General features: G+C 37.4%; 1 protein-coding gene across 1 annotated transcript; it reads right to left on the bottom strand.

The window, feature by feature from the left end:
* Window positions 1-1,973: 1,973 nt before the first annotated feature.
* Window positions 1,974-11,309, bottom strand: LOC125246206 (tripartite motif-containing protein 16-like). Its single transcript, XM_048157133.1, has 6 exons — window positions 10,482-11,309; window positions 7,127-7,222; window positions 6,807-7,040; window positions 5,268-5,427; window positions 5,067-5,114; window positions 1,974-3,848 (listed from the first exon to the last, which is right to left on the bottom strand). Exons 1-6 carry the CDS (start codon window positions 11,052-11,054, stop codon window positions 3,328-3,330), a joined length of 1,632 nt encoding a protein of 543 aa, XP_048013090.1. The 5' UTR covers window positions 11,055-11,309; the 3' UTR covers window positions 1,974-3,327.
* Window positions 11,310-11,738: the final 429 nt, after the last annotated feature.

Raw genomic sequence — 11,738 nt, 5'->3', positions numbered from 1 at the left:
TCCAGACTGAAAATGTTTGCAGCGTTTCATGGTTTATGGTTTTAATAGAGATCTGCAGTAATGGTACATCTATTTATGCGTATTCTGCGATGTAGTATATCCACACCGCTAGGGGGAGCTCTCGCAAAGCTTTGCTCAAGAGCACACTGAACACTGCAGTTCATTCAGAGACGAGCTGATGATTAACTTCGTATTGTTAAATCTTCTCTTGCAGGTGAGATTAATTCAATACATTACAAGATAAAGGGTCTGTGAGCACTTTTCATTGACACTTTGATGTATTAAGTGGGTTTTGACTCAAAACAGTATTTTAATTACTTGCGAATATAACGTGAACAGAAACGACGCGAAAATTATACGTTTTTTAATGATACAAATTATCCTCCGATCTCCTTCTAGAATGAAAGTCTCCTCTCAGAAATCCTCCGAACAGCTTCAAAATCACAATATCCGCACAGAAAATACTCTGCAAGTCTCCTAAGACGAGGCAAATTCACAGATTGATTTACAGAATACTGAGAGTTTAAATGAAGAAAGAGTTATTTTATGTGGGGATTTTAACGCACATGACAGTATGGTGAGGAACAATGAATGATGCTAATGGGATGGTTATTGAAGAAATAATGGATCTAAAGAATTTGGAAATGATGTAAATTATACAGACTTTCCTACAGAGTTGTACGGGTGAGTAATTAATCCATTAGGAATGGAAACTGCCTGGTATTTTAGACTGTGAATGCGTTCGTGATCATGATATGAGGGCTCCTATATGGTGGATGCAGTCAGCCAATGTTCTCAATGCATCAGGGTTCAGCATGTTGTCAGTTATCTTCTCTTGACGTGTAGAATATATATCATCCAGCAGAGAGTTTGTGGCCATACACAGGATTGGGACTTGTTGGTGACCCAATATTTGTATCTCATTACTGTAACGGGAAGGTATGTCAACCTCTTAAGAAGCACTCACAGCACCCCCAACACTTCTCTGATCACAGACAATCTCATTGGGAATAGTAAGAACATCTGCCAGGATTGGTAAGCCAAGTTTTCTGACACGAAATTCATTTAGTCATTCAACTTCCTCCATGTCATCAAAATTAAAAAGCAATTGTTTACATGGTAAATCTATTGTTATAGACTAATTGGCATCATACAAGAGTAAAAACTCTTCTTCTGACAGCAGATGATCATTTAATGCCAAAAGATAAAACTCTACTTAAGAAAGAAGATTAAGTAAACAGTCATCAGTACCCTCCACTACATAAATATAACTTTGCATTATCATCCTTTATTTTTTGGGCAGTCATTGCCCCGGCAGAAGGACTACTGCTGAATTTCACTGAGGAAAGAGTCTGCAAAGTTACAAAGCACAAGATCGCTCCAGCAGGAGATCTTCTCTATATCAGAGTCACTGTTTCTGAACTCCCTGAAACACCTCCACTGTAGTCTTGAGGTTTCTTTTGGGAACAAACACGTCACAATATCTCTAAAGTATTGTTCACAAAAGACTGAAGCAAAATGTAGTTATTTGTTTTTATGTTTGTTGAAATAATTGTGATTATCAAATTAACCATTATGCAGCAAGATGGAAGTGTATTTCTTTTTCATCGACTAAAACTAGACTGAAATGATCAGAAATATGAGTTGATTATAATTTGTTACAATTATACATATATCAGTTACAATAATTAACATTATGTAGCAGCATTGATATTACAATGAATTAACCTGTTCGTCCAGCGAACACAGTTTTAATTGTCTATAAAACATATTTTTCCAATTATCTAAAAAACATTTCTCTCATACTACAAGCAGTGTGAAATTTGTGATTTCTTTCTCCACTCCTGTAGTTGTATCTGTATCCCCTGGATCTCATGTTCTGCATTGAGGACCATCTCCTCAAAAGACCTGGATCCCCTTCAAAAAGCAGAATCAACACATTTAAAGATCTGTCAGCCAATAAGAATAAAGCATTTAGTGTATACATAGGACAAATCTTTAATGAAATCTGTGCATGATCAATTTCAATTCAAAGGTACCTTTGATATTAATACAATTATTTGTGACATTACAATAAAAACAAAATGAGATTTCCATCAAAGCAAATAGAGTTTGAGAAAAGACTTACAGCAAAATCCTCAGTGGTAAATTAAGACTGCTCAGTGTCTATACAAGCCCTTCCATTCTACAGTGTCAAAGTAACACTTAAACAGTGTAGCAGTCAATGAGATAACTGAGGATTCATTAAAAAAGTACATTTCGATTGAAAACTGGAAGTCACCACTTTGACATTTATTTAAAAATCATACTAGCAGGCAACTTTAGCTGATCTGCTTCTTTATTCTCTTTCTTTAACAATGTGAAAAGTAATGTGTCAGTGAAACTCTATTGAAATTGTTAATAGAAAATTAAGTTTAATTGACGTCAACAGTTTAATTAAATGAAACACTAATCACCATAACAATGACCATTATTAAACCAAAAAAATATCTAGAGCTAAACTTATTAATTCTTAAGAAGAACTTCTGTAGACGTATGAAAGAAATAAAGTCAAACTGGTTAGTAATGAGTGAAGATGATAATGCTGATTTTGGAGTCGTCTGCTGAGATCTTGAGAGATTTAATGTCTTCTTTTATCTTCCGTTGATTAAGGCTGTGTGTGTGTAAGTCAGTTATAGTTGTGTTTCTGCTCACCTCTTTTCTTTGTTCTGTTCTTATTGTTCCTCGTTCCTGCAGTGATTCACTAATCCTCAATCATCCCTTAATCATTTAATTATCTCATAAACTGAAACATTGTTTCAGTGTTACTTTAACACCAGGTACACACTACATGATCTTCAGAGTCGTTGGATCACTGTTCTTCTCACAACACATGACTGTCTGGGGTCAGTTAGTGTCTGTTATGCACACATTACACAACATTTGAATAGGAAGAATCACCAACAACTGTCTGGAAAATTAAGTTTCATAACCAAACATGTGAGAATTAATACAGGAAATAACATGAGTTCATGCGTGAGACCGAATTTCTTCTTGCTAAAATGATCCATGCAAGAATCTTGTGAACCAAGTTTTCTGTGCGCAGATTTGCAACAAAAAGAAAATACTAATATGAAGGAGAGGATGGTTGCTTGCAGAAGTCATGCTTTCAGCTGCAGGTCTCTGACTCCCTCTGAACTATCTCTTTCCCTGTATCTTGCTCTGTCATTGGCTGTAGGTCATCACTGATGTAATTTCTAGTCAAAACACATTTCACACTGCATGACTCTTGAGTTGCAGACAGTTCCAGATAAATATCTCACAGGCATCGGTGATTGAAGTTCTAAATCAACACAGTTTCACTGATGATCCATAACAAACATAAAACCCAGGATAGAGCGGTTGAGTGAATGTGGTCTGGACTGTGTGGATGAGGATCATTGTGTCTCCAGAGACGCTGTAGAAGGACAGAGTTCCTGCACTGTGATCCACATACACTCCTATTCTACTGCTGATGGACTTTACAGGGAGTTCAGTCACTATCTTATTGTGTCTGAATGAGGAACTGGAGGAAGAGCAGTTCAAACTCCAGGACTGATCATTAGATCCAAACACACACTCAATACCCCCTCCCTTCCTGCTGATGCTCTTATATGACACTGATATAAACACACCAACACTCCACTCAATCTCCCAGTAACAGCGTCCACACACACTCTCTCTACACAACACCTGAATACAATAATCAAATCTATCTGGATGATCAGGATACGGCTGCTCTGTGTTAGTGTAAGTAATCACTCTGTTCCTCTCAGACAGATGGAGGTTTTTATTCACTGTGTTCATATCCAGAGTGAACTGATGGGAATCTGATGGAGATAAAACACATCAGAATCAGGAATTATGAATCTGATCTTTTAATGTATCTGAACTCTTCATGTTCAATATATCAGCAGTGTCTCAGTACAGTTTACCAGATATCCTGTGAAAATCATCATTTACATGATCAACTATAAAACTCTTCTGTCATGTTTTCTTCCTCCTTCTACAGGAAGAACATGAACACACTCAGTGAGTTTCTCTGCTTGTTTTTGTAACCGGGTGATAAATAACCTTAAAGTTTGTTTCTCTCCTTGCATGTTAAAATCTGTTATTTTATTATTCTCATTATTTTCAGTGTATTAAGTTAAGATAAATAGTAGTTACATGTATGTTCCTGGAGTGGTCAGCAGGTGACATTGTGTGTGTTGCGTATGAGACAGTCCGCATGCACTTTCACTCTGAAATATCCCGTTGAGATTGCGAGCAGTGCAAGCAGTGCAAGCAACGCGTGTTCTCTGGAAATTGTGATCATCCACGGGTAAATACACTGATTTGTGATTATATTTTAGTTAAATACCCATTTTGGATGTATATTTTGTTATGTTGATTTGGAGAACTGTCGTATTTGAAACGATATGTCGTGTTATGATGTCATACCATGCGGTTTAGCCCATTTCATTTAACATTAAGAAAATGTTATACAAATGTTATACATTTTCATATGTTGTTGTGCTTTTCATGTGACGTGTATTTAATGTGATTCTTTACGCAGTGAACAACATATGTTGGGGATTTCAGCCTTTGTAAAAGTGTACGTGATGTTATGTGAGTGTTATTTTCTCTCATTACATTCAAATGGTGTAAGTGGGTAATATAAAAATGTACTCATGTCATTTTGTACAGTATTCCCACTGCCGTATTGTGTTGTGCAACATTTGTGTTACATTACTCGTAAGGGTTTTATTGTCTTTTATGTTGCACTGACATTTCTGTAATTTTTCTATTCCCCTTGCATTTTGGAAATGACACTGTAGAGCTGTGAAGGTTTAATTTGTGTCATCAGCTCTGTGAAAGTGCTCATTTTGATTATCTAAATTTTGTTTCACTTTTTGAGATCTTTTTGTGAATTTTCTTCTCAATTTAAACTGAGAAGCCAGTTTTGATAATGAATAAACTAAATGAATAAACAGCAAAGTAAATAGAACCCCTCAATGTGTTCCTGGTGGTGAATTTAAATCCCCGGTCACATTTTCTCAGTGACTTACATTGTAGGAAGTCGTTCCTGGTCCTGGGAACAATGTTGGTGAAAGTGACTGTGGAAATCAACAGACATGAAGAGTGTGATTATCATGACAAGAGAAAATGATCCCTGCATTCCTTTCTAAGACATTTCTAATATGATCTTCTACATGATATGAGATGATAGAGGATCATTTCTGAGAGCAGATGAATCTCCAGGACTTTACCTTTGTCAGAGATCTTCTTGAGCTCCTCTTTGCAGAAAGCCTCCAGTTTGTCTCTCAGCTGATGGACAGATTCTCTCACAACAGCAAAAGAGGAGAGAGAACTGAAGGGATCGTCATTTACATCTGTAGATTCAGGAGGAGCTGAGAGAGACTGGAAACTCTACAGAAAACAGAAATCAAAGCTCATCACCTCCACACTTCAGCCAATAACCTGCACTACTGTCAGATTTGAGCAGCTCTTGTTGATCTTTAGTAACTCTCCTCAATCCAGCACTTTCACAGCATCAGATTCATTCTTCTCATATTCATTATATTAGAATAACAAATTAGAGTATATGTGAACTTTCTAACAAATCATTTTGTTTAGATGATAAATCATTTGCTAAGAACATAAATGTTGAGTAGGGTTTGAGGGTTGAGTAGATTTGATCAGGAAAAGCATTTCTTTTGAGCAGTTAGTCGTCATTTTATGCATGGCTTGCTTTCGATGGCTCTGCATGAGCTTTCAGCTCCATCTAGTGGCTATATTCAGCATATCCTTAAGATCTCAAAATGATCACTTGATAAGTGCCAAGCTTGTGATCTGTGATCCACAAGTCGCTTTAAACATGCATTTGATAACGTCTTCCAGGATTTGTAATGAGAATACCATCTTTTTTGTCTATACTCGATCACATGCCTTTATTACTTTCCTAATAAATTATTCAATATTATGTAGTTATTACACTTGTGAAAGTGGTCAAATAAAGTGTCCATTTATTCACTATAATTCAACAAATTCACATAAGGTATTTTAGTGCAGTGAATCTTATCACAAATGAAATAATTTATACTACACACTCAAAAAAGAAAGAAATGTACAGTATATTTCTTTTATGATAAATTACACCTGATGCAAAGGTTGTAGTTAATATGGTAACTCTGAAATCAAAGTACAGTTTAATAATTTAATCAAAATCAAAACTGAATATTGGACTATACGATCCTGTTCTGCATCAGGACATCTTTTAAACTGTCCAAATTATAAGCTGCTGGACCTGAACAGTTTTGACTGTGCAAATGTCTGCATTATGTTCTACAATTTGTACTTCATGAAAGACGTGCTGTAGTTCTGTCTAGTGCATTATTGTTGTTGCTCATGTTTTGCTGTCGGATTATCATACAATATGTATTAATGAATAACACGGTTTTGACTGTTCATGCACACACCATGACAAGCATAAAATACCTGCTAATTACGTTGCTTATTTTGATCACTTATATTGGCCACTTTTTGCATTTAATTTGGCTTATTTGGACTGTTGACACTGAAAATGATACAGGTGTTTTACCAAGGATATCTGTAAATTTCTTGATTGCCTTTTTGACAGTGTCTGCTTGGATATTTTAGTCATATTTGCTAATTCTCTTTAATTGCCCTGATTTGATCAGTTTTCCTGAAGAATTTATATAATTTTATATAATTTTGTTAAGAATTTTGTTCTCTGTGAGTCTCTTGCTCAAGTCCACTATGATCCTGTTCTTCTAGATCTCTGTTACCTGCAGGAAATGGATGTGATCCTGTGTGTGTGAAAGCTGCTCCAGCTCAGCGTCTCTCCTCCTCAGATCATTGATCTCCTGCTCCAGTCGCTCCAGTCGTCCTTCATCTCGACTCACTGCAGTCTTTTCCTGATCTCTGATCCGCTGTGTGGCCTCAGAGCGGCTTCTCTCAATGGAGCGGATGAGCTCAGTGAAGATCCTCTCACTGTCCTCCACTGCTGTCTGTGCAGAGCGCTGTTAGGACACACATCACAATCACACAGTGGCTTCAGTGAGTCCTGACTGAGACTTCTCAAACTTCTCTTCTTCTCCAGACTCACCTTATGAGACTTCACAGCCTCTCTCAGCTGCTGGAGATCTTTCTTTCTCTGCTGGATCCTCTGCTGGAACAACCTCTGTGTCTCCTTCAGCTGGTGCTAAAGGACAAACCAATGACAGGAGAAACATCACATAAATCATCATGAGAACATCTGATATGAATAGTGGTCGTCTGATATAGTATATCGCCAATGCTGATATATTGGCTGTAGCCCTATAGGTCGTTTTTAAGCACCTCATTATGACCTATATTTACATTTTAAAGTCATGCGCCCTCTAGCTGGCGTAAAAATAATGACAGTGTCGTGTTACGTCTGTCGTCATGACGTATGACTGTCATTACCAATCAAAATGCGTGTTTATTTAAATACAATGTATGGAGTTTTTACACCATTTCTCCTATTTCCATTTAGCAAAACTCATTTTTTTATTAACGACTACACCCACCCCACCCCTAAACCTAACCTTAGTGATTTATAGTGCATATACACTTTATGAGCACATGTCTTCCCTGGATCGAACCCACGATCGCATGATCACATGATTGCATATTGCTATTCCAATGCTCTGCCAATTGAGCTACGCAAAACCCGAAATATGATGCAGATAAAAGGGAACAATGCATTAAAATAAAAAGTGTCCTGTTGTCGATAGGGGTGCAACTATAGCAAACGCTCCTACGGGTCGTATTTCAGGGAAGTGACAAACGACCTATATGGACGTATTGGTTGGAGAACATGTTGCAGTAAGCACAGTGAAGGCTTCCGTGTTTACGTCCGAATGCCGGCTCAGTATTGGCCAAAGCTGATCACATGAGCAGCACAATGAATGCGTGTGATGCTGACGCAGGAGCCGGCCAATAATGAGTCGGCGTTGTGACGTAGAACCTGTAAGCGCTGGACGTAAAAAACGTATGACAATATGACAAAAAAAGAGAAGATATTGTTGAATAGATGTTATTTTTGCACACAAAAAGTAATCTTGAAGTGAATGTGGACAGGAGAGTTCAGCTTCACTGAAGACGCGATCGCCAAACTTTAAACCCTTAATTTCAAACTATGCTGCGCTATTTTCAGTTGCCCACTACGTCATATTCATGTCATTTTTACTCTGTGCTTAATGTAAAATTAGTGTTACCTTGTCTTTATTTGAAAAAATATGATTCCCAGTCCGCACAAACTTACCAGATATCTGAGTGCCCTGTTGGTTACAGTCTTTCTTTATTTGTGAAAAATACTGTAATATGATTAAAAGTTGTTATCTAAAGAAAGCCTGTTTAATTTAGAGATTTATTTAATTAATTTTCAACTTATTTTTTTCTAATTTATTAAATATTAATTAAAAGAAATATAAAGTATACAGGTGCTGGTCATATAATTAGAATATCATCAAAAAGTTGATTTCACTAATTCCATTCAAAAAGTGAAACTTGTATATTATATTCATTCATTACACACAGACTGATATATTTCAAATGTTTATTTCTTTTAATTTTGATGATTATAACTGACAACTAAGGAAAATCCCAAATTCAGTATCTCAGAAAATTACAATATTACTTAAGACCAATACAAAGAAAGGATTTTTAGAAATCTTGGCCAACTGAAAAGTATGAACATGAAAAGTATGAGCATGTACAGCACTCAATACTTAGTTGGGGCTCCTTTTGCCTGAATTACTGCAGGAATGCGGCGTGGCATGGAGTCGATCAGTCTGTGGCACTGCTCAGGTGTTATGAGAGCCCAGGTTGCTCTGATAGTGGCCTTCAGCTCTTCTGCATTGTTGGGTCTGGCATATCGCATCTTCCTCTTCACAATACCCCATAGATTTTCTATGGAGTTAAGGTCAGGCGAGTTTGCTGGCCAATTAAGTACAGGGATACCATGGTCCTTAAACCAGGTACTGGTAGCTTTGGCACTGTGTGCAGGTGTCAAGTCCTGTTGGAAAATGAAATCTGCATCTCCATAAAGTTGGTCAGCAGTAGGAAGCATGAAGTGCTCTAAAACTTCCTGGTATACGGCTGCGTTGACCTTGGACCTCAGAAAACACAGTCGACCAACACCAGCAGATGACATGGCACCCCAAACCATCACTGACTGTGGAAACTTTACACTGGACCTCAAGCAACGTGGATTGTGTGCCTCTCCTCTCTCCCTCCAGACTCTGGGATCCTGATTTCCAAAGGAAATGCAAAATTTACTTTCATCAGAGAACATAACTTTGGACCACTCAGCAGCAGTCCAGTCCTTTTTGTCTTTAGACGCTTCTGACGCTGTCTGTTGTTCAAGAGTGGCTTGACACAAGGAATGTGACAGCTGAAACCCATGTCTTGCATACGTCTGTGCGTAGTGGTTCTTGAAGCACTGACTCCAGCTGCAGTCCACTCTTTGTGAATCTCCCCTCTTTTGCAATGACCTTTTGTGTTTTGCCCTCCTTGTGCAAGGTGTCAATGGTCGTCTTTTGGACAACTGTCAAGTCAGCAGTCTTCCCCATGATTGTGTAGCCTACAGAACTAGACTGAGAGACCATTTAAGGGCCTTTGCAGGTGTTTTGAGTTAATTAGCTGATTAGAGTGTGGCACCAGGTGTCTTCAATATTGAACCTTTTCACAATATTCAAATTTTCTGAGATACTGAATCTGGGATTTTCCTTAGTTGTCAGTTATAATCATCAAAATTAAAAGAAATAAACATTTGAAATATATCAGTCTGTGTGTAATGAATGAATATAATATACAGGTTTCACTTTTTTAATGGAATTAGCGAAATAAATCAACTTTTTGATGATATTCTAATTATATGACCAGCACCTGTATATTTGCTTTATACCGATCATTGGCCACTTGGATATAGAAGATATTGGCATCGGCCAAACAATAAACAATATTGGATGTATAATATATTGCACTATAGATATGAATCAAATATTGATAGTGAGATCTAGTATGGAAATGCTCAAAGGTTCAAACTAGGGATAAACTTTTTCAGGAACACTGATACTTTCATTTTTGGTACTTGGTGATACTGAGTACAGATACCTGCATATACATTGCATTTGTAATTTTTCAAAAATAATGGTAAAGAAACTAAAAGAATATGAATCAAATTAGTTGCCATAAATTGGTTTAGAAAATATTTCCTTTTGACAGTGTTTTGTCTGGAGAGTTGACACAAACACTGTATACACTCTGTGTGGTATAGATTTTTGGTATTGGAGCATTGTAATCAGTACGAGTACACAAGTGCAGTATCGGTGCATCCCTAGTTAAAACCATACATTCATAGTGTCCTGAAATGAGATTATGAATGAACATGAGGAATAAGTGTGTCTACATTATTTCATATTGTAAGTTCATACCTGTTTCTCTTTCCTCTGTGCTGCAGCTGATACAGTGTCGTGGTTTTTATGTTCATCCATCGTACAGAGCACACATATACACTTCTGATCAGTGCGGCAGAAAACCTCAAGGAGTTTATCATGTGTTTGGCAGATCATCTCCTGCAGTCGTCCAGTGGCTTCAGTCACTTTATGTGGCTTACGTGAGTGAAATTCCTCATGACGGTCAAAATGAGTTTGGCAGTAAGACTCCAGACACACCAGACAGGACTTGACGGCTTTGTGTTTTCTTCCAGTACAGACGTCACACTGCACATCTCCAGCTCCAGCGTAACAGTCAGCAGGAAGTTTAGTCTTCTTCAGTTTCTCCACCACTTCAGCCAGCATGGTGTTTTTAGCTAAAGCAGGTCTTGGACTGAAGGTCTGTCTGCACTGAGGGCAGCTGTAGACTCTCATCTGATCCTCCTGATCCCAGCAGTCTGTAATACAGCTCTTACAGTAACTGTGTCCACAGGGAATGGCCACTGGATCCTTCAGGAGATCCAGACACACTGGACACAGGAACTCATCCTGAGAAAATCTGGCTTCTGCCATTTTACTGCATGAATACAGAGACACAAACACACAACAGCTCAACTACACTTCAGTTTCAGTTTCCCTGAACTCATGTGATTCCCATTTCCTGGTTCTGTGTTTTAGTGACGTGTACAAAACAGGTTTCTCTGCAAGTCTAAAGTTCACAGAAAATAAAACATCCACTAGATGTCAGCCTCAAACAGACACTCAAAGAATATATATAATAGATAAGCAGACAACACAGTTAAAAACCACAGTAATACTGCATCCTAATCACTGCACTGGTACTGCAGGACTGAAAACGGTCCAGATTTAGTTCCTTCACTCCCCATGAAAGTTTTAATTTTGTCAAGTCACTTTTTTTTATATAGCACTTTTTACAATACAGATTTTTTCAAAGCAGGTTTTGATTGATAACAGGAAAATTATGCTATTTAAGCTGTACAGAAGCTCTAGAAGAAAATAAAGTCACTGTCTAGCTTTAGTAAGTTCAGTGTTGATTCATTTCCATTGTAAAAAAAAAAAAAAAAAGCATTAGTTATTAACCTGTTAGCATTCAACTGCACACATACCTTTTAAAAGAGACCAAAACCATGCATATACTCCAAATGGATCAAGAACATCATGTAATTTACTTTGGGTATGCCTTTTTTTAGGCGTTTTAGGCAAATTTTACAGGAATGCTAAGAGGCTAATTTAGTT

The sequence above is a fragment of the Megalobrama amblycephala genome, linkage group LG14 (assembly GCF_018812025.1).
Source record: "Megalobrama amblycephala isolate DHTTF-2021 linkage group LG14, ASM1881202v1, whole genome shotgun sequence".
In the NCBI taxonomy this organism is placed as follows: domain Eukaryota; kingdom Metazoa; phylum Chordata; class Actinopteri; order Cypriniformes; family Xenocyprididae; genus Megalobrama; species Megalobrama amblycephala.
Note: the sequence above shows the minus strand (reverse complement) of the source record. Positions and strands in the feature narration are given on the sequence as shown.